The sequence below is a fragment of the Lynx rufus genome, unplaced genomic scaffold (genome assembly GCF_022079265.1).
Source record: "Lynx rufus isolate CCGP_SWC_20201006 ecotype Redwood Valley unplaced genomic scaffold, mLynRuf1.p SCAF_1, whole genome shotgun sequence".
NCBI lineage: Eukaryota > Metazoa > Chordata > Mammalia > Carnivora > Felidae > Lynx > Lynx rufus.
Genome location: NW_025814823.1, coordinates 143,562,923 through 143,587,614, shown reverse-complemented (window position 1 = coordinate 143,587,614; position 24,692 = coordinate 143,562,923). Strand labels below are relative to the sequence as shown.

Sequence of the window (24,692 nt, the reverse complement as noted above, 5' to 3'; positions counted from 1 at the left end):
CTAGAGAAATAGAACAGATTATAAAGTATTATTTAAAATTTTAAATAGGAACATATATATGTAAAGGGCATGCAAAATAGGAAAACATACGTGGAAATAAGAGCTGAATTTCTCTCTGCAGCTGTGTTCGACACAGTTCTTTCTTCTTTAAATCACTTACTTGCTGCTGACATGCTTCAAATAACTCCAGTATCTGCTGACTCAACTTGAATCCACCACAACAAAAAGTAAAAATTTTGTTCAGAAACGTAAACGTAATTACCATACTAAGAAGTGTAAAACAACACTACCAAAGGTATCTTTAAAATGAATACATATGATCTCCTTACACTTTCCAAAACTACTGTCACTCAAGTAATGATAGTTACTTAGTAAATAAAATAGTTACAAACTTTTCCCAAGTAAAGTATCATTGGTTAATCACAAAAAAGTACAACTGGTCACAGATAATTCTTAAAGAATATAATCCACGGGACAGCAAACTATAATCTTTGGATGCGGCCTGTTTTGGGAAGGCACATGAGCAAAGAATGGGTTTTACATTTTTAAAGGGTTATATAAACAAACAGATAAATAAAAATATGCAACAGAAACATGTGAGTGGCAAAGTATAAGACATTTACTGTCTGTCCCTTTAAAAAACAAGTTTTGCCTAACCCCTGATATTTATACCACCAATAACAAACACTAACAAACTTTAGAAGCCCCTGGTTGTCTTTTTTCATGCAAACCACCCTTATTCCCCATTCTTACAATACTGGCCTGAACCCTGTCTTTTTGTTGCCATCTACAGTTAGATCTTCTTGTTTATCTACCTATTTGATTCACACTTCCCCCTTCAACCCAACTCTTGCCATCATCACAGGTAATTTCCTCATCTACAATGCGCTACGTATCACAACATATTCCCACCATTTCTGAACTTTCTTACTCCAACATTTTTTCCCAGCTTTACAATCCCACAGCCATAACATGGTCTTTACAATAAAACAGAATTTCTCTAGCTCTGAAATTTAATAGACCTGGATTCCACTGAATCCTTTCTTTTCTCCGAGCTCATCAACACCTGAATGGTGTGATTTCCTTCCCTACCCAGTCTATACCCCAGAGTGCATCCCTTGAACCACTCTTTTATCATGCCTTAACATTATTCCCGTGTGAAGCTCTGACTCCTGTCCTGCAAAATGCTAATCTTAGGTCTAAACAAACAACCACCTTCTAAGCTCTTACATCTCAGTTGCTAACATGAAGCTGAAAAAAATATTTAAATCACAAAATTGGCATCTTTCAAATTTATATTTTAAGGTCTAGCCCAGGGTTGGTCCTTACCATCACTAAGACACCCATGCCTCTGGTTAGATTTTGCTCTCATTTTACACCATCACCATTTTAAATCTTTACTACTTTCCCCAAGTCCCCTATACTTACTTCATTTTCTTTAGCAAATAACTTTACATAAAGTTTACTACGCAAATTGAAAATACCAGATGTGACATTCCTCAGTTTCCTAACTGCAACCTTTTGCAAACTAACATATCTAAATAAAATAAAATCTCATCTCCTTCCCTCTTCTGTCAGACAAACTGTTCTCTTCCCCTATTCAAAGTTCATCCCTCTACCAATACTTTGGTATCCAAGCCTTCTGGTCACTCCAGAGCACAAATATTTCCATCTGTTTTTCATCTTTCTCTTGCATTTTCAGCCTCTCCTTCTCTAGGCCTTCCTCAGAGTCCAGGCACAAGTCCACCCATCATTTAAAATGTTTTCTTAAAATGAACAACACAAAAAAAGGAAATAGATTCAAATACACAGAGAACAAAATGGTAGTTGTCAGAAGGAGAAGGTGAGGGAATAGGCAAAATAAGTGAAGGGGATTAAGAGGTACAAAGTTTCAGGGGTGCCTGGGTGGCTCAATCGGTTAAGCGTCCAACTGCGGCTCAGGTCATAATGTCACGGTTTGTGGGTTTCAGCCCTGCATCAGGCTCTGTGCTGACAGCTCAGAACCTGGAGCCTACTTTGGATTGTGTGGCTCCCTCTCTCTCTGCCCCTCCCCTGCTCACACACACACACACACACACACACACACACACACACACACACGCTCTCTCTCTCTCAAAAATAAACATTAAGATACAACATTTAATAAAAAAAAGAGGTACAAACTTTCAGTTACAAAATAAACAAGTTACAGAAATGAAAGGTACAGCACAGGAAATACTGTCAGTAGTATTACAATAATTGTGTATGGTGACAGTAATTATACTTATTGTGGTGAGCATTTCCTAATATATACAATTGTCAAATCACTATGTTGTTCACCTAAAATTAATATAATATCAGCTATCCTTCAACTAGAAATAAGTTTTTTAATTAAAATAAAAGAAAAATTTTTAAGTAGACTGAGAAAAGAGTGAATAAACAAAACATTTCCTTTTATCATGTTTAGATTACACATTTTAAGAAGACAGGCAGTCTGGGCAACTTGGCGATGAAAGAGACATAATTTTTTAATATCACTTTGATAATATTAACATCCTTAACATTAATATTTTAATACTTTTTAATAACCTTCCCTCCAAAAAGATAAAGCAACTAGGAGAATTAAATAAACAGATCAAACCAAACCAAATCAAAATAAAACATGAACAAATACAATACAATGACTATGTATTACTCATGGACCCCAAAATATGAGCAGAGGGGACCAAATACCAATAGTACCAAGACCTACATGGTATCAGAAATAAGAAGAAAAAAAGGAAAAAAAAATTTTTGGACAGTCCCAAAGCCAGACCATCCAGAAATCAAACTGCCCATAGGTACTACTTCCTGCTCCCTTCCTCAAATTAAGGAATCCAATTCAGAGTGGAACAGCAATCAAAACTGGGGGAGAGTTTCACAGGCTATATGCAAGAGTCCACAGATAAATGTAAGAGGATCACAGAAATATCAGAAATCTCAAAAAAAAAAAAAAAAAAAGTGAAAGCTCCTTTCTAAAACAAAGCAAGAAACTGGAAGGAGGAGAAATCTAAAATAAACAGTAAAGAGCCATTAGAGGCAAAGAAAAGACAGTGTAGCATTACAATGATTCTGACTCCACGGGGACATTTGACAATGCCTAGCAACATTTTTAGTTACCATAACTGGGGGGAAGAGAGGTGCCATTGGTTCATCACTGGTATCTAATAGATAGAGGCCAGAATGCCACTAAACATCTTACCCTGAATAGGTTGATTCCTCACAGCAAAGGTCATCTAACTCAAAAATGCCAATATTGCAGAGGGTGAAAAATCCTACTCTATATAAAAGGAGAGAAAAGGTCTCAGAAAATATATTTCTTAAATACTACATAACAACAGAAGACAAGTCCTAAAGCCATAAACCCAGGAAAGCTAGCCTGACCAACCCTCATAAAAATGGTACAGGGAAAGATCCCTCAGTTGTATTTGTATTTGTTAAATACAAATTAACGGAAAACTGGAATCTCAGAAAGGGAGGAGGTGCAAATGAGAGGCAAGAAAAAAAATTTGAAGAAATGATGCCTAAAGAGGATTCTGGTCAATTCCCATACAAAGTTTTAATAAGAAAACAGAAGAGAGTAACACTCCTACAGATAATAAAGCACACCACAAAGACATGTCCACAAGATTAATGGAATTTTTAACATAATATATCAAGCCAAGGCATTTTTTCTCATGTTTTAAGTTTCTAAGGTTACTAGTATAGTACTATACTAGTGTATATATATTAGTACTAACAAAAAACAATCGGAAATCTGCATTTAAAAAACATCAATAACAGCAAAAAACAAGAAATATTTAGAAATATATTTACCAAAAGATATATAAAACTTGTACATTTAAATTACCAAATATTGATGTAAGAAATTAAAAGCCTAAACAAATGGAGAGCTACACCATGCCCATGGATCAAATAACTACTAGTAAGACGTTAATTCTCCTGAAATTAATCTATACAGTCAGTACAATCAAAAGAAAAGAAAAGATGGGAGGCCAGGTGGCTCAGTTGGGTGAGTGTCTGACTTCAGCTCAGGTCATGATCTCATGGTTTGTGGGTTCAAGCCCTGCATCGGGGCCTGGAGCCTGCTTTGGGTGACTCTCTCTCTGTCCCTCCTCTGTTGACACCCTCTGTCTCTCTCTCTCTCTCTCTCAAAATAAGTAAATAAACATTTAAAAAGGGGGTGGGGGGTGGGGCACCTGGGTGGCTCAGTCGGTTAAGGGTCCAACTTCGGCTCAGGTCATGATCTCCCAGCCAGTGAGTTCCAGCCTCGCATCAGGCTCTGTGCTGACAGCTCAGACCCTGGAGCCTGCTTCAGAGTCTGTGTCCTTCTCTCTGCCCTTCCCCTGCTCATACTCTCTCTCTGTCACTCAAAAGTAAATAAACAGAAAGAAAGAAAGAAAGAAAGAAAGAAAGAAAGAAAGAAAGAAAGAAAGAAAAGGGAAGAGAGAAAAGGGACAAGACCAGACCTGGCAGGCTTGTTTCTAGAAACTAAGAAAATAACTTTAAATTTTATTTGAAAGCCAAAAAAACAAGCACACACACACACACACACACACACACACACAAAGAAGACAAAAGTTGGAGGATTTGCATTACCTGCCTTCAAGACTTACAAGATAGTATGGCATTGGCAAAATGATAAAAAAGATAACAAAAAATACTGAAAATATTTGTGAATATTATGTCATTATATAATGACTCTAATGAGGGAGAGAGGTATAGATGAAATAAAACTGGCAGTATGTTGGTAGTTTTTAAAGTTTGGTGATATAAGGATCTGTGATACCATATTCTATTTTTGTATATATTTGATATTTTCCATAATAAAAAGCATCCAAGTTTATAAAAGATTTGAAGAAGGTTTCCAGTAAAGTGGTTAATATAAATATTTTTTAATTTTTTTTTTAACATTTATTTATTTTTGAGAGACAGAGAGAGATAGAGCATGAGCAGGGGAAGGGGAGAGAGAGAGGCAGGCTCTGGGCTCCGAGCTCCAAGCTGTCAGCACGGGGCCCAATGCAGGGCTCGAACTCACAAACCGCGAGTTCATGTGAGTCCATGACCTGAGCCAAAGGTGGATGCTTAACCGACTGAGGCACCCCGGCGTCCCTAAAATTTTAAATGACACTTGAATGATTAAGTTTCATTCATCTGTAGGATTGGCAAACTATAACCTGTAAGCCAAAGAACCGTCTCTGAACTGTTTTACAAGCCAGTAACATAAAATAATTTTTACATTTTTTAAGGATTGCTTCAAAAAGAAAGAAAAAAAATTTAACAGAGGCCCCACATAGCCCACATGTCTAAAATATTTACTATTTGGCCCTTATAGAAAAGTTTTGCCAATCCCCTGATCTACAGAATCAGTTAGGCAGATCAACACAATCCTAGAACTGATAGCAGGTACTATCCTACATATAATTACATTTGTTGGATAACAAAAAGTTACAAATTTCTTTATAACAATGCTCAAATGAAATTTTATATATAAAAATTCTTTCATCTAAATGATCGTGTTCATATAGAAACATTCACATATGAAAAAATTTATGATTATATGAAAAATATAATACTATATACTAGCTCCCTTCCCTTTTTACACTCATGGAAACATTTCTTCTCTTTCAAGTACTGTTATAATGGAGATCTAACAGGTTTCTATACAAAAGAATTTTCCTTACTATCTATTTACTTAGGGATTCTCACTATCAAATTATGTTTTTGTATCTTAGAACAAACACCATATAGAATATAGAGTAAAAATGCGACAAAACTCAAAATTAATACACATATATGCTAAAGTAAGACTTCTACTTAAATTTAGAGAAATATTTCAGAAGACGGTTCAATAATTCAGGGGAGCAGGGAAGGAGGTAGGATATGAACTCTCCTCAGCTGATGAATATCAAGCATCAAATATTCAGATCATATATGTAACACCAAGGTGACTATGAATAATGGCACTTCAGGAACTTTCTTTAATTGCTTTTGCTTCACTCAGGCACCTGGGTGGCTCAGTGAGTTAAGAGTCTGACTCTTGGTCTCGGCTCAGGTCATGATCTCGTGGTTTTATGAGTTCAAGCTCCACATCGGGCTTTGTGCGGGCAGTGTAGAGCCTGCTTAGGATTCTCTCTCTCCCTCTATCGCTGCCACTCCCCCCACTCACACTGTCTCTCTCTCTCTCTCAAAACAAATAAACTTCAAAAATATAATAATTGCTTTTGTTTCCATATCGTTAGTTTAAAAAAATAATTACGACAAAGTATCCGTAAAATAGATTATTCTTTAAAGTTATTTAAATTTTTTTAATGTTTATTTATTTTTGAGAGAGAGCGTGAGTGGGGTAGGGACACAGAGAGGGCAGGGAATCTGAAACAGGATCCGAGATCTGAGCTGTCAGCACAGAGCCCAACGCGGGGCTGGAACTTGGGAACAGCGAGATCATGACCTAGGCTTAAGTCAGACGCTTAACCAACTGAGCCACCCAGGCCCCCCTATTCTTAAAGTTATTTAAATCTCTACAATACTACCTGTTTAGGCTGCCTGCCAAGATCTACTGCTTTAACTTCAAAGTAATAATAATAGTAAAAGACCTATTTTTTACTAGAAGTAAATGTTATATATGTTCAAAACTGTAAAAAGATTTATATACATATAGTTTAAAATATTATTGTTTCTTCCAAATATAAATGTTCATTTTTCCTAAAAAAATACTATAACCCGTCCTAAAAGTCAGGCTCAAACAAATTACAAGTTATCACTGTCTTAGGTCAACACAAGCCATCAAGGACAAGTATAGATTGGGATTCAGAAAAAATTTTAAGTGTCTCAATAAATAAAGCCTAATGTCATCCTCAGCAGCTTCTATATCTGCCCCTGTTCACTGGGTCCCCAGGTAAAAGAAAGCAAAAAAACCTATCAGCTGGGATTACCAAGACCTGACCACACACTATAATATATGAAAATGGTGACAGGCTTTTGACTAAACATAATTGCTATTTCAAACAACAAGCACAAGTCAGTAATGAGCTATCAAGGCAAGGGAAATAAAATTAAGTATGGTACAGAAAACATTAGTTATTAGTTCATAAACATTTCAACAAAACAGGCAATTTCTCAAGCTCTCTCAGGCTCTCTCCCCTCAGACACAAAGACTGCCATAATCTTACAATACAGTACTGGGACAGCTGGGTGGCTCAGTCAGGTAAGTTTCCACCTCTTGGTTTTGGCTCTGGGCATGATCTCACAGTTCTTAAGACTGAGCCCCACACAGGGGGTCACCCTGCTTGAGATTTTCTCTCTCTCTCTCTGTTCCTCTCACACTCGTGCACACATGCATGTGCACACAAACGGGCTCTTTCCTTCTCTCTCAAAAAATAAATTTAAAAAAAAAAAAAGAAAAAGTTGGTATTAATTACTGAATACAGTTAGATAAGTAATAAAAGTTTAAATTCATTACTGATGCTGAATTCCCTTTCTCTTAAAATTAACTAAAATAAAATAGAATCAGGAAAATGTCATGTCAAAAATAACACACTCCTTGTTAGCAGGTTAAATTACTATGTTTTTGTGTGTGGACAAAATGTAGTCTTCTTAATTTATCAACTGGCACAATGATTAGGCAGTCTGAATTACTGATTTCTTTCCCTTAAGTTTGACTGCTTTTAGGCATATATTATTACTGAACTTGGCCAAGAAATAAAAGAATGGAAAAACAAAATAAAACAAGTTTTCACTTGAGGACCTCTTCTGCTGAGTCCTGGCCTAGATTTTCTACATAAATTTACATCTCAGTAGCTTTCAAAACTTTTCAGACACATACATTACAAAGATAGGGCCCTAGGAATAAGTTTAACCAAGGAGGCAAAAGATCTTCACAATGAAGACTATAAAATATTGACAAAAGAAACCGAAGACAACAAATAAATAGAAAGACATCCCATATTTGCAGATTGGAAGAATTAAAATTGCTAAGAAGTTCACAGTACCCAAAATGATCTATAGATTTAATGCAATCCCTATCAAAACTAAAATGGCATTTTTCACAGAAATAGAAAAGACATTGGTAAAATTCCTATGGAACCCAAATGATCCAGAATAGCTACAACAATCTTGAGCAAGAACAAAAAAGCTGGAAGCATCACACTTCCTGATTTCAAATTATATTACAAAGCTATAGTAATCAAAATACTATGGTACTGGCATAAAAAACAGACACACAGACCACACTAGAGAGCACAGAAATAAACCTATCTGGTACCTTGAACAAAGGTACCAAGACTTCACAATGGAAAAAGGGTAGTCTTCAACAATGTTGGGCAAACTGGATATCTACGTGCAAAAGAATGAAAATGGACCTCTATCTTACACCATACACAAAAGCCAAGTCAAAATGGATTAAAGATTTAACTGTAAGATCTGAAACAGTAAAACTCCTTAGCAAAGAAGAGCGTAAAAAAGCTCCCTGACAATGGTCTTGCAATGATTTTTTGGACTTGACACCAAAATCACAGGTAACTAAAGCTAAAATCAAGTGGGACTACATCAAACTAAGAAGTTTTTGCACAGCAAAAGAAACAGTCAACAAAATGAAAAAGCAATCTACAGAATGGGAGAAAATTATTTGCAAATGATATACCAAATAAGGGGTTAATATCCAAAATATAGAGAAACTCATATGACTCAATAGCAATCAATTAATCAATAATCCAATTTAAAAACGGGCAAAGGACCTGAACAAACATTTTCCAATGACACACAAATGTCAACAGATACATGAAAAGATGTTCAACATTACTAATCATCAGGGAGATGCAAATCAAAGCCACAATGAGATATCCTCTCACACTTGTTAAAAGACCATTATCAAAGTCAAAGGTAACAAATGTCAGCAAGGATGCAGAGGAAAGGAAACACATACTGTCTGTGAGAATGTAAATTGGTACAACCACACTGGAAAGCAGTATGGAGACTCCTCAAAAAATTAAAAATATGGGGCACCCGGGTGGCTCAGCTGGTTGGGAGTCTGGCTCTTGGTTTTGGCTCGGGTCATGACCTCACGATTTGTGGGTTCGTGGCCCTGTGTTAGGCTCTGCGCTGACAGCATGCAGAGCCTGCTTGGGATTCTCTCTCTCTGCTTCTCCCCCACTAGCACTCACTTTCTCTTAAAAATAAATAAATAAACTTTAAAAAATTAAAAAATGGAACTACCATATGATCCAGCAATTCCACTTCTGGGTATACATTCAAAGGAAATAAAACCAGTATCTCAAAGAGATATCTGCACTTCCATGTTCACTGTAGCATTAAACAGTAGCCAAGATAAGAAAACAACCTAAATGTCAACGGACGAATGGATAAATAAAATGTGGTATATAAACATACATACACACATACGTATACATACATATACATACACACACATACATACACCATGGAATATCATTTGGCCTTAAAAAAGAAGGAAATTCTGCCATTTGCAACATGGATAAACCTGGAAGACAATATAGTAAATGAAATAAACTAAACATAAAAAGAAAACACTGCATGATCTCCACTTTTATGCGAAATCTAAAAAAGTCAAATTAATAAGCAGAGAGTAGAACAGTGATTATCAGGAGCTGGGGGTATGGAGGAAATGGGGTGATGTTGATAAAAGCATACACACTTCCAGTTATAAGATGATTAAGTTCTAGAGACATAATTTACAATATGGTGACTTTAATTAATAATAATGTATTGTGCGGGCGACTGGGTGGCTCAGTCAGTTAAGTATCTGACTTCGGCTCAGGTTATGATCTTACAGTTTGTGAGTTCGAGCCCCACGTTGGGCTCTGTGCTAACAGCACAGAACCTGGACTTCACATAGAGTTCTGTGTCTCCCTCTCTCTCTGCCTCTTCCCCGCTCAAACTCAGTCTTTGTCTCTCTCTCTCAAAAGCAAACACTTAAAAAATTTTTTTTAATAATCATGTATTATATACTTGAAATTTGCTAATAGACTGTATCTTAGTTGTTCTCACCACAAAAAAAGTGTGGTAACTATGGGAGGCGATGGACATTAGGTTGATTATGGTAAATCACAATTTACAGACATTATAGTTACACCTTAAATATATACAATTTTTATTTGTCAATCATATCTCAAAAAAGCTGAAATAAAAGATTAGCAGGAGTTGTGGGCATACACGCATTTTAACTACAGTTGACCTTTGAATAACACAGGTTTGAACTGCACAGGTATCCTTATACTCAGATTTTTTTCAATAAATACAGTATAGTACTATAAATGGATTTTCTCTTCCCCACGATTTCAACATTTTTTCTCCATCCTATTTTAAGAATACAGTATATGATACATTCAACATACAAAATGTACGTTAACTGACTGTTTATGTTATTGGTAAGGCTTCCAGTCAACAGGCTATTAGCAGTGAAGTTTTGGTGGTGTCAAAAGTTATACAAGGATTTCGACAGTGTAGGAGGCTAGCACCCCTAACCACTGTGTTGTTCAGTGGCCAAGTGTATTTAAAATTCAGTGAGCCAACACTTTACAAATACTTTATCCCCTTTTTTAATGTTTCTAAATAAAGTGAAATACTGAAATTTAAAAAAAAAAAATTTTTTTTTAAACATGGAGCCTCTAAGAGATCTGTAAGATAACTGTCCCTAAACTGTTCCTCCAAGGGTGCCAAGAGGATCCACCATATTTTCTCCTTTCCAAAATTAAACATTATAAAAGATACCTTGAATAATTAATTCACAATCATCTTTTTTATTTTATAATCAGTACCAAGAAAACCTCAGCCTAACCTCATCTCAACTAAAAATTCAAAATCAATTACTTCAACTCACATAGTATCTTCAAACTAATCAGAATTTCCAAAGAACAGTTATAATAGAATTCAGGAGCTTGGTTAACTCTTGATTCCTCTACAGCCTCTTTTTTGTCCAGGCAACCATATATTCACCTAAAAGCTAGAGTGAAATAAATGTTAATTCAGAAAGGTAATTCAGATATTTTAAAGAATTCTGTTAATATAGCAACTTGAAAAAAACTGACAAAAGATTTTAAAATGGAGGAAAAATGTAAACTCAAAGGGTATTCATTTTCAAAAACTTAAATCTTCAGGTTTCAAAACACAGAATATGAATTTTCAAAGTAATTAAAACTAACTAACAAAACCTCTCCTTGGAGCTAACTGAACCAGTTGATGACTCATTATTATTATAATAAATTCATTATTACCAATCTTAAGTGAATCGTCTAACACCAGCCAGCAATTGGTCTTTCTCTATTTTATTTCTCTGGTCACAGCTTGATTTCCTGCCCTCAGTCAATTTTATTTCAAACCCTCTCCACTATTCTCAAACCCTGGACATCCCACTTCATTCTCCTCACTCTTAACAGATGCCCTTGCATAATAATTCATAAAGAAAACAGGAAGAAGCCACTCAACTATGGGAACTCCACATTAATGTCTCTATATCATATCTACAAACTTCCTTATTATCTATACCTATCCTCCCCTCCTTTCCTCCAGTTCCAGAAAGCTTTTCTCTTACCTAAAGCCACCCATAAGCAAGATCCATGCCCTTCCTATCTTCTGAGGAATCTTATTCATGATTGTTCTTTTCCTGGCAGAATAGTCAATTTCCCCTCTCTCCACTAAATCTTTCCCCTAAACATTTATATGTGGTTCAAATAAAAATTTAAAAATTTAAAAAATCCTTTGCTACAACTTCAAATCTTTAGCTCCTCCACTTCACAGCCAAACTCCCCAAAACAGTTGTATATATTTTTAATTTCCATTTCTGTTTTCCCATCCTTTCCTCAACCTATTTCAGTCTTGAATCCAGGATCTCTTCTCTCCCTGAACAATCACATCCACACTCTTGGCTTCAACTACCATCTATATGCCAATGATTACCAAATGTACATTTCGAGTCAATACCTTTCCTCTGAATTCCAGATCTATAATATTAAACTATCATCTTTAATATCTAATGTGATGTTTCAAATACACATTAAAGACAAATGTCCACAGAATCAATGAGGCTCCTATTTCTCCTCCAATCCCTACTAAGCACACACACACACATAAATATTGCTACTCTTCCATTTTGTTCCATCTCAGTCAATGATACTACCATGAATCCATGTAGAAGCCTGAAATTCTCAGTATCTTCTTCTCTAATTCAGTGGTTCTCAACCAGGAGCAATTCTACCCCAAGGTAAGATGGCAATGTCTGTAGACTTTTTTGTTTCTCATAATGGGATTAGTGGTATCTAGTGAGCTGAAAGCCAGGAGTGTTAGACATTCTAAAATGAACAAGACACTCCTTGTAAAAGTAGGCCTGGATGACCTAATATAATCCATCACCAAATCCTATAAATTCGAATTCCCAAATAAAGCTTAAATCCATCAATTTCTCTTCCTAATGTGAAGTGCTCTACAAGCACTTCATAATTCAAGGTATAATTCCCTTTCACCTAGAACAGAACACTACAATAACTTCCCTACATCTGCCTTTACTCAAATTCATACAGTGAAGTCTCAGAATCATAACCTTCATGAGAAAGAAAAAGAATCCCTGAGTTTGGCTGTTGCACAGGTAAGAGTCCTTATGGACCTAACACAACTAAAAATAAGCCCTCACCTGTTTGTTTGCGTTCCTACTATATTGAGGGTTCCCACTCAATAAAACATCTCCCCAGCCTCAAACAGCTCTCTGCTGGTATATTTCCTTCTGTGTCTACTTGTAGCAGCCTCACTGACTCAGGGCTCCACTTTTAACTGCCTTGTCTCAGTGCCCTCCACAAGCCAATATCTCAACTCTATTTTGTATATTTTTAATATCCCCTGCAGCAGCATCCAGTCATACTAAGCCGCCTATCTGGTATGACCAAGTTATTTCCCAAGGTATCAATTATTACTCTTGATAGCATTCTGGTTACAAAAATGTTTAGATTTCAAATAATATGCTCCAGTCCTATTTTTCCATAGACCTATATTCTTAGTGTGCAATCTGCAGAAGATGAAATTTCCCAAAAATTACAGATATTCCCATACTTCCAAAAATTCTTGTGGAGCACCTGGGTGGATCAGTCCATTAAGTGTCCAAATTCAGCTCAGGTCATGATCTCACAGATCATGGGTTTAAGTCCCACGTTGAGCTCTGTGCTGACAGCTCGGATCTTGGAGCCTGCTTCAGATTCTGTGTCCCCCCCTCTGCTCCTCCCCCACTTGCGCTCTGTCACCCTCTCTCAAAAATAAACATTAAAAAACAATCAAACAAAACAAAACAAATGACTGGTTCCTCAACTAATTTATACGCCTCACATCTAGGTTTCTTATCTCTGTTAGTAGTCCAAAATCAAAGCAGTGGAGACATCAAAGCCTCCCTCTCTCTCCCCTATATTCAGTGATTCCACACATTCTACCAATTTTCCTTATGCGTGGTCTTTCACATCTTTCCCACTACCATATGCCATAATTGAAAGCTTCCATGCCTCTCATCAAATGAATTTAATAGCTTTAAAGGTAATCACCCATCTTCCAGGCCCTCCTTATTCCAAGCTCAACTCCACTATACCACAAGAACCATCTTCCCCAAAATGTCAATCTGTGCTATTTCTCTACTCAAAAACCTTCAATGGCATTCCACTGGGCACTCAAGACCCCAAACCACTACTCCATTTTTTTCACACTGGACTTCCCATTCACTTCATACTGTAGCAGAGATAAACAGAGGTAAATGATAGAAACCATTGAGCACACTGCCGGCAAAGAAAGCCACTAAATATTAGCTATTACTTTCACAGATCACCTGGTGTTATAGTCAATTCTAAGAATGTCATCTCCCTACCTCTGATTTTAAACATCTTAAATTCCTCTTCTTTGTATTATTAGAGACAAAGGTCAAATCTTGGTTGTGTCAGTTACTAGCTGTGACCTTAAACAAGTTATTTAGCTTTCTGAGCCTCAGTAAAATTAGGATAATATCCATGTCATGGGGTTGTTGAAAAGACTAAACGATATAACATATGAATGCCTAGAAAAGGCATCAATAAGTGTTAGTTTTCTTTAAAAGTGTTCTCTTAAAGGATGAACACAAAACTAATTGCTTGCCTTCTTTCTCCCACAACTAGGCAGGTAGAGAGTAGCACTCAAAAAAATTTGCTTAACAAAATATATCTTTACCTTTCTGAAACAAATGCTTACTCCAAAAAACATGAGATATAAGAGATCTTTTTCTATGCTACTACGCACAGAAAAAGTTACTGATATGGAACCATATTTCACTAAATGATATATACTGACTAATGTAAATTATGTTATTAAATTTACTGACACTCAACATATACCTCGTCCACATGCAGAACTAGCAGTTACTTAGTTCCAATAGTTACCTATTATGACTATATAAATACATACAAAAAGATAGAAAGCTTCAATATTTATAAATTCCATAGAAAATGAGTCTGTATACATAATTAAAAACTCATAGTAAAAGATTCTTATATATTCACTAAAAGAATTTGTCAGATTTGATTTATACCATAGGCTTTTACATTATAGCATTGTAAGAGTTTCCTTAAAATGAGAAAGCAAAGAAAAGACAAAGAATGGAGGGAGGAGAGAAACAGTACCAAAACTTCTCAAGTTAGTCTTTTCCCATTTTACTTTGCTTCATCTTCCCTCCCACTCATTTTACCTAATTGCTTTTCTACTTCATATTAACAGAAGAATGATAGAATCTATTTAATAAATAGTGCTGGGACAACTGGACTAACAGCAAAAGAATGAAGTTGGACCCCTACTTCATATCATATTAAAACTCAAAATGGACCAAAGACCTAAATCTAAGAGCTAAAACTATAAAACTCTTAGAATAGCACATAGACATTAATCTTTGAGACCTTGGATCAGGCAATGGTTTCTTATATATGACACCAAAAGCTCAAGCAACCAAAGAAAAAGATAAATTGGACTTGGTTAAAATGAAAAGCTTTTGTGGTTCAAAGGACACCATCAAGAAAGGAAAAATACAAATCAAGAATGGGAGAATATACTTGCAAATCATATATAATGGTCTAATATTCAAAATATACAAAGAACTCTTACAGCTCAACAATAAAAAATAAATACTCCAATTAAAAAATGGGCAAAAGATCTGAATACACAAATGAAAAGATGACCAACATCATTAGTTATTAGAGAAATGCAAATCAAAATCACAATGAGATACCATTTCTTACCAACTAGGATGGCTATAATCAAAAAGTCAGACAATAACAAGTGTTGACAAGGATGTAGATAAATTGGAACACTCATACATTGGTGGTGAGAATGTAAAATGGTGCAGCCACTTTAGAAAACACTGGCAGCTCTCAAAAAGGCATACATAGAATTAGCACCTAACCCACCAATTTCACTACTAGGCATACACCCAAAAGAAATAGAAACATGTCCATACAAACCTGTACACAGATTTTCATAGCAGCATTATTCAGAATAGCCAAAGAGAAGAAACAGCCCCAAAGCTGAGCAAATGATGAATGCATAAACAAAATACAATGGTGTATCTATACAGCAGAATATTATTCAGTTATAAAAAGAGACAAAGAACTGACACTTCTATGACATGGATGAACCTTGAAAATACACTAAGTTAAAAAAGCAAGACCACATAATGTATGATTCCACTTATATGAATGTCTAGAATAAGCAAATCCATAGAGATAAAAAAATCAACTGGTGGCAACCAAGGGGGGCAGGTGGTAAGGGAGAGGAAGGTCAGGGACGGGGAAGGGACTGGTACCGGGTACATGTTTCTTCTGGGGACGATGAAAGCATACTAGAATTAGAGAGTGGTGATCACTGTACAACTGTGTGAATATACTAAAAACTGAACTGTATACTTAAAAAGAGTGAATTTTATGATACAATGAAAGAATGATGACGGAATAAAAAGCAGCACAACTAAAGAATGAACCAAGTGCTCCTTTTTTGATCCAACATCTTCTATACATTTACAACATTCTAGACCTATGCTGGTTGCCAGGAACCCACAGATGAGTAAAACAAAGTCACTATACTCCCTTCAGGATCATTCTCCTTAGCCTACAGATGTCAGTATTTCTTAAAAGTGGAGCAGCTTTGAAAATGTAAAAACAGCAAAATGTAATCCACAGACAAGCCAAGAGAACACAGATAATTACATTGTAAACTCTTCTAAATTACCTAAAATTATTTGGGGGTAGGGGGTAAATATGCTTCTAATATTAGTGTTAAATAACTCATTGTTCCCCAATGCTGATAATGTCATTTTCCAAGAATTACTAAACAGCTTTATTTCATTTATTGGAAATGCTTTTTACAAATGTTTCTGATAGATCTTTCTGCATCATATCACTCTGATTGCATCAATTTCTCCATGACTCCTGGATTCGCTATTTTTGACATTCAAAAACTTCATGACGAACACAAACCTCCCAAAAGGAAATGCTTTTTGACATTTATAATAACCATATGAAAATGTGTTTCTCTAAAATAAAAATAAGTAACAGTAGAGTTCTCTAAACTAAGAAATCAAATGTTTTGAGTTCTAATCCAGATTTTTACGAATCAGAGAAAATCTGATTTCCTGATATGAAAGCTACACTTCCATAAAAGAAAAACTAACAAAAATCAAAAAATCAAATTTAGACAGAAAACTAGGTTGAATAGTTTAAACAGTGCAAAAAAAGACATATTCTATTTAATCCAAAACATTAGATATTTCTGATGTTTTTAATACATTATTTATATCAACTTTCCAAAAGGTAAAACTAAAATCTATATTATTATTACCTTATCTTTGGCCTCAGGCAGTGTGATTTCTCTAGGTTCTAAAAATGGTATTTCTCGAAAAGGTGGAACACATCTGACTATATCTGGTACATAGTGTGTATGAAACAATGGCGGCATTGAGTATCTTCTTTCACCTGATAAAGGCACTATGTGGTTAACTAGAGTTGGCTCTTGGTGGGGTGAATGGAAACGCTGCCGTTTACCGTCAAGAGGAAGGTTTTTTTCATCGCTTAATCTCCTGAAAACAAGCAATATACCTTAGTAATTAAAGATATAACTTTCTAATGACAGAAAACAATTAAAACTATAAAAATAACAAATGCCAATATTGACTCTTTCAGCAGGGCCACATTATTAGTTCTATGTGAATCTTAAAATATTCATTTTGAGCACAAGAGAAGCCTTAGAAAAACACCTTAGGAAAAATGCATACTGATAACGTGTATGTACGTATGTGGATGTGTGTATATATGTACACACATATGTATGTATATATATGCATATATATAATTTATAGAATATATATGTATATATTTTTAAACCTATACACTATATATATCAGGGTTAGTCTCCTGCAGAACTATCCCAATATTTTATCTCAGCAGTTAAAACTTTGGAGGAAAACTTCCATTCATAGAAACACTGACAATAAAACCCAAATTCTAAAGAATGAGAATAAAATTAAGTGAACTCAGTGTTACATAGTTAAAAAGGGTCTTTAAGTCCACCTATATTCCGGCTCATCAGTTGGAAAGATCATATTAAAAAGCTATAAAGACACTGAACAACTAAAGAAATATGAAAACTAACTGCATTTCACATAACAGTATTGTATTAATGTTAAATTTCTTGGGCATGACTAATGTATTTTGGTTATATAGGAAAAGATCCCTGTTCTTAGCAGGAATGCACTGATGTACAGTGAAATGATGTCTACAATTTTTCATCATGGTTCAGGAAAAAAAAAAAAAGTAGGAATAAAGAGAAAGAGGCAAAAAAGTCAAATGAAGCAAAACTTTAATGGACCTAGGTAAACAGCATACAGATGTTCACTGTACTATTCTTTAAATTTTTCTGGAGGCATAAAATTTTTCAAAATAAAAGCCAGAATGAAAATAATTATTTGTCTAAAAAAAGATATTTACTTCATTGATATATTAAGTTTGTTCATACAGACAATACTTTCGGCCATGGGAAATGGTCCAACTACTGGGTCACGGCCATCCGAAGGTTTTTTATTGTAATACCCCAGTAGGATTACACCAACTCCTCTCTCCTTGACCCCCAAAATAAGTAGAACTCCTACTCACAAGTAAAAGTGTACAGTACTAAAAACCTAAGAGTATATTTAATATCTGTTAACATAAAAGTGACTTAGCTTTATATGCTGCTTCTCCTGAGAATGTCAATTTTAGTTTTTAAAGTACAACTATGAGCCAATGGAATTTGTTTTCATTTGTGATTCACAAACTGGCTATCCAGGCAATTTCAAAAAAATTAAAATCTCAATTAAAGCCAATACTTTTGGCACCATTATAAAGCCTTCCACAATGATAACTTTGAAGAACAACTCACAGTGCTTTGAAGCACAAGATCTAGAGCCGGACTACCTGGGTCCAAATCCTAAGTGTGCCTCTACCTGAATAACTAGTTGCTTAACCTCTGTTTCATCTTTCTCAACAGAAGAGGGATAACAGTACTCATCTCATAAAGTTTTGTGAAACTTAAATCATTTGTAAACTCCACAGAACAACGCTACTACATGAATGATCAATAATTCTTAGCTAGTGTTATTTTTAATCGGACATAAATTTATGGAATGTTTATATAGGCATTCAGCAGCTATATCTTGCAAATACTGCCAAACCTTATTTTAATAATCATCTCTAAAATTCTATTATAATTACTTTGTGGTACATCAATTTCTTCTAATTGGTTAAAATTAGTTGACTCTGACTTCTCTATAGAAAGCTTTAAACATGCAGAAATTTTTACTATAATAATATATATTACAGAACCTTAGGTGTGTAAGATTTAGATAAATTGAATAGTGAATTTTACTAGAAAGAAGATACTATGGGCTGAACTGTGTCCCCTCAAAATTCTAATGGTTGAGCAGTACCTCAAAATTTGACTGTTTTGAACATCCAGCCTTTAAAGAACTTAAAATGGTGTCATTAAAAGTAGGCCCTAATCCAATATGACTAGTGTCCTTAGAAGTAGAGATGAGGGCACAGAAAACACAGAGATGCCCGTGTAGGACACAGAGAAGGCAGCCATCTACAAGCCAAGGAGGTCTTTCTCAGAAGAAAACAAACCTGCCAACACCTTGATCTTGGACTTCTAGCCTCCAGGATTGTGAGAAAATAAATTTCTGTGCAAGCCACCCAATCAGTTGTACTTTGATATGGCAGCCCCAGCAAACTAATTCAGAAAACAATCTAATTTAGTTAAAATCTCAATTAAAAGTAGTCTTCTGAAAAATGTGGCTTCATTCCATCTAAAATTTGCAATGGCAGTAATAAATCAACAAAAGTATCCCTAAAATTTTTTAAATTTAATATAAAAGTTTCAAAATTTTGTCACAGGAATGACTTCACAGGTTCCAGAAAATAAAATTTAGGGCATAATGTCCACACAATCTGAATACAAGAAACACTCAGCTACAGTTCAGAGAAATGCAAACTTTTCTTTTAAAATAATTAAGAAGTACTTACTTCCTTCCTCGAAATAACGGAGAAGTTGAGGTCTGTATTGGACTGACATTTCCATATGTCAACTGCTGTAATGACACCGCTCTTGACAAACTACCAAAAACACATAAAGAACAATAGTAATAAACATTTTTCCCTTAAACAAAAAAGCAATTTCATAAAAAACTAAATATTTCACTGATCAGAAAAAACAATACAATGACCTTTTTTATTATTGTTTTAGAGACAGTGCAAGTGAGCACGAGTGGGGTAGGGGACAGAGGGAGAGAGAGAGAATCTTAAGCAGACTCCATGCTCAGCATGGAGCCCAACGTAGCAACTCAATCCCACGATAGGATCATGACCTGAGCCAATATCAAGAGCCGGTTACTCAACCAAATGAGCCACCCAAGCACCCCAACAATGACAGTTTTTTTAACTTCAAACATGTCATATAAAAATGAAACATATAAACATATAAAAATGCTCTCAATTAGAACACAAAATTTACAAATGATATGGGCCAAAATAACACCATACTTACTCTGTATTCTGAAAGTTGAACTGTGCATCTATAAGCTGCTGGTGTGAATAAAGAGTTGGTGACAGGGCGAAGAAATTATTATGTTGTTGATGGTTTGGGGTGAAAGGCGGGCGACCCAAAATTGAGTTTGGGAACATGCTCTTGTTCACTAAAAGTGAACATGTATTCTTCTACCTAGGATAGTTTTAAAAGACAAATTATTATATCTTGAAAATACTGAACTCAGTAATAACTAATATCTATTATTTAAAACAATTATTTACCAAGTTATGAATTTTACTTACAAAGTTATTTCAAAAGTTTTAACAGATCTCTTAAGTCCCACTACAGGTAACCAAAAACTTGTTAATAATGAATTTTAAATCTAGATTAAGAATATCATGCAAATGATAAAAAAAATGCAAGTTTCTAATTTGTGATGTATTTAACCTCATATCAACAGATCTTTCAGAAATCAAGGTATCACCACATACTCTGATAATAAAAAAGACACCACTCAGGACAGACATTTAATGAAGCCATACAGATTCTTACATTTATACCCAGTTGAATTTATTCAAAGGTATAAACCATAATATGACAACCTGATTCTTAGGATATAGGTCTTACACATCTTCTTACAGATCAACTCAAACAAAGGAAGGAATCCGTACTGCCTAATACCTATAAAATTCTGAGATTTCCTTCAAAGTCTAAAAAATTTATATAAAGGACATCACATAAAAGAGAGCCTGTTCCACAGCAATGGGGAAAACATACATAACAGTCCCCCCTTACCCACAATTTCACTTTCTGTGGTTTCAGTTATCTGTGGTCAACCATGGCCCAGAAGCAGATGATCCTCCTTCTGACATATCGTCAGGTCAATAGTAGCCAGCCTAACACTATGTCATAATACACACACCATTCACCTCACTTCATATTATCATATGGGTATGTTATCATCTACATCATCACAGAATACAATATAATTAAGATATTCCAAGAGACAACATTTACAAAACTTTTACTGCAGTATAGTAATATAATTGTTCTATTTTATTATTAATTGTACTTTATAAACTTTATCGAAGGTACGTATATACAGGAAAAAACGTAGTATATATAGGGTTCGGTACTACCCACAGTTTTAGACATTCCCTGGGGGTCTTAGTATGTCTCCTGTGTGAATAAGCAGGGGAACTATTGTACAAAGCAATCAGAACCATTCACTGACCCAGGCAGGAGAGATTTATACTTTGCAATGACTGATCCCAAAGGCTATAAACTTACAAAGAGTAGGGCAAAGTAACAAACAAGTCAAGTATTAAGTAAAATCAACAAAGTGAAAATAGGATCCCCAGCCCACCCTCCCAATGCAGGCAATCAGAAAACCCATTTATGGTACTGGGAAAGAAACCAAATGACATGGTAACCAGAGAACCTATAATATAGTAACAGTTTTCCACGAAGAAAAAGTTAAGCCTGCTAGCAAACTACAGTAAAGTCTACTACTAAACTGCCCACCCATGCACACAGAGCTTCCAATTTGATTTCTAGGAACTCTCACTTAAAATAAACATTCAAGGATCACCATAAGAGAAAAAAGATCCAGGAATAAACAAAAACAATTCCAAGAGCAAGATAAATATATTAATTAATTAATTAATTAAAGCAAAAAAACACCAGAAAACAATATACTGTTTAAAAAGCAGAAAAGGCTCTTCGAAATTATAAAATTAAAAGCAGAAACACTGAGTAGAAAGTTAAAAGAACACTGAGGAAATCTCTTAGAATAAAAAGGAAAAACTAGTAAAGGCAGAAAGGAGGCAGGACAGTAAGAGAAAAAAATATAAGAGAATCAAACTATATGGTCCATCATCCAAAATAACAGAAGTTCCTGTAGAAGAGAGAAAACACACAGAAGGAAATTATCAAATAAACAAAACAATAAAATGTCCAGGACTGAAAAAAACCAATCCTGAGATTTAAAGGACCTAATGAGCACAAAGCGCACCTTAAAAAATGTATGTACCAAGGTATATTATGGTAAGATTTCAGAACATAAGGAAAAAGAAACATATTACAGAAGAGGAAAATGTTATAAATAAAGAGCTGACAATCAAAATGACTTTAAAATCCTCAATAGCAACAGAGGAAACTACAAGACAATGAAGTTATTAGCGCCTTCAAGTCTCTGCAGGAAATGCTCTCAAGCTACAATTCTATACCGAGCCATACTATCACTGCAAGGGAGAATAAAAACATGTTCAGACATGTCAAGTATCAAAAAAACAAAACAAAACAAAAAACCTGGGATCTAGGAAAAGGGAGACCTGCTGTAGGGCAGAGACAAAGTAATTCCCCAGAACAGTGGTGAAGGAAAGCTACAGCTTAAATTAGAGCAAGAGGATGAAGGGTTTCAAGAAGAGACCCAAGGAGAAAAAAACTTAGAACTTTACTGGCAGTTTACCTGACATATTTGACCACAGAGAGGGGCAAAAATAATCACACAAACAAAAAAGTAGCAAGTTAAAAAGAAATTACCTAAACACACACACACACACTCAAAAAGTCATATAAAAAAGGATATATAATCATTATCTATTTGGTTCTCACAATAACACAAACATTAAAAATATCAATCTAGGGGCGCCTGGGTGGCGCAGTCGGTTAAGCGTCCGACTTCAGCCAGGTCACGATCTCGCGGTCCGGGAGTTCGAGCCCCGCGTCGGGCTCTGGGCTGATGGCTCAGAGCCTGGAGCCTGTTTCCGATTCTGTGTCTCCCTCTCTCTCTGCCCCTCCCCCGTTCATGCTCTGTCTCTCTCTGTCCCAAAAATAAATAAACGTTCAAAAAAAAAGAAAATTAAAAAAAAAAAAAGAAAAAAAAATATCAATCTAAACAAAATTGTAACATATTACATACCTATTTCATATATTTATTTAAAGATTACGTATATTATTAAAATATGCTATATATATTTACATGTTCATATACAGTACAATTTAATGATAAGGGAGGCTACATTAAGGTGCTGAATTCTAATTTTCAGTAGATGTCAATTTTAAAAACAAGCCATAGAAGTTTTTGAAGAATAACAGAGGAAAATAACACTTAAGCATCTAAAAGAAATAATAGCTGCCTCTGGGTATTGAGACCAGATGGTTGGAAAAACTGGTGGAGAAAACAGGATAGAAAAAGAGAAAGATCTGTGAAGAAACTAATAAATCACTCATACACACTTTGTTCCTTGCTTTTTTTCAATTTTGCAAGACTAAAGTTCCAAGGATGTACACAGATAATGAATGAGATTCACGAGGCCAAGATTTATAATGGATTGTGAGTAAGAGTCGTGGGATCCCATCAGATATCATCCCAAGTGCCCGACTCTCTAATCTGAACCAGAGACAAGGTGTTACCTCCAGAAAACAAGAGTTCATCAACTCCCTTCAGCAGGTCTGTATCTCATTACAGGATACTTTTTTTTTTTTTTAATCATTCCTATCATAACTGCTAAACTGTACTCCCTGATTTTCACTGCTCAAAGGAAATGGAAAATATCTTGAACCAAGCAGGATTCTGGACAATCCTTTATTAAAAGTACATGTAATAATCACAGAATGCCAGATTCAAGACTAGCAACTAAAGCCATGTTCTAGCCTTTGTCTGGGTTCATGCTCTTTTCTTTCTTGACTTTCTTTATTCTGTTTCCCTAACCCAAACTCCCACAAAACATAACTCCTATTTCATAAGATTCATGAGAAAATAACATTAAATATAATTCATTAAATGAATTTTGCTTGATATTTCATTTTCTTGGAATACAGATACTACTGATCAAACAAGGGAAGGAATCTGTATTCAGAAAGCTAAAATTAAAATGTTCTATTTTCAGATTTATTTAAATCAATTAATAGTTAAAATTCTAGACACTTTGTTTACATCAATATGCTTATGTTTTTCCTCTGGACCCAAATAAAGCCCCATATACATGCATTAAGACTTGAAAACCCAAAATGACAAAACAGTCTAGACCTCACCTTATTTCTATGCCATGACATGATAAGATCCAAAACAAGAACAAGTCAAAAGATGTCTTGTGGCCCACAAATACTCTACAAAGCTAATGACCAAATTATCCAAGGTTTAAAAGCTTACAGTGATTCCAGAGCCAAAAGTTTACCTAAGGCAGGTATCTAGTTCAGCCTATCCCAAATTCCCAGATAAGCAACTGAAGCTTTTGGAGTTTCTCCAAAACAAAGTATCTGTCAGGTTCTCCTCAGTATGAATCTTGGCCCTGAAGTATGGCTTCAACAAGGCCAGCCCTCACAGTCGGATCATTCCTAGGGAATGTAACCAATGGCATTCACTGCTCCCCAACATGGGCATCCTGCATGACCATCTAGAAATCAGGAAGTAAACCAAAAGGCATGAATTTCAATTCCTCTTTCTAATATTTTTCTAATACATTTCAACACTGATTTTGATGAAGATAAATAATATAAATAATCCAAAAATAATCATCCATCAAAAACAATATGAGGAATCATTTTTTAAACAGAATATAGAGCTTTAGAGTATAAAATCCGGCACACCTATT

At 35.1% G+C, this 24,692-nt stretch overlaps 1 protein-coding gene across 2 annotated transcripts in view; it reads right to left on the bottom strand.

The window, feature by feature from the left end:
- TENT2 (terminal nucleotidyltransferase 2) overlaps positions 1 to 24,692 on the bottom strand; it is a 71,478-nt gene that overhangs the window by 44,759 nt on the left and 2,027 nt on the right. For both annotated transcript variants that reach the window (XM_047088452.1, XM_047088460.1), the window contains exons 3-6: positions 20,113 to 20,286; positions 19,593 to 19,682; positions 16,876 to 17,113; positions 91 to 205 (exon numbers count right to left, since the gene is read on the bottom strand). In XM_047088452.1, the coding sequence (XP_046944408.1) occupies positions 91 to 205; positions 16,876 to 17,113; positions 19,593 to 19,682; positions 20,113 to 20,249 (580 nt within the window). In that variant the 5' untranslated portion in view covers positions 20,250 to 20,286. The remainder of the gene's footprint in view (positions 1 to 90; positions 206 to 16,875; positions 17,114 to 19,592; positions 19,683 to 20,112; positions 20,287 to 24,692) is intronic.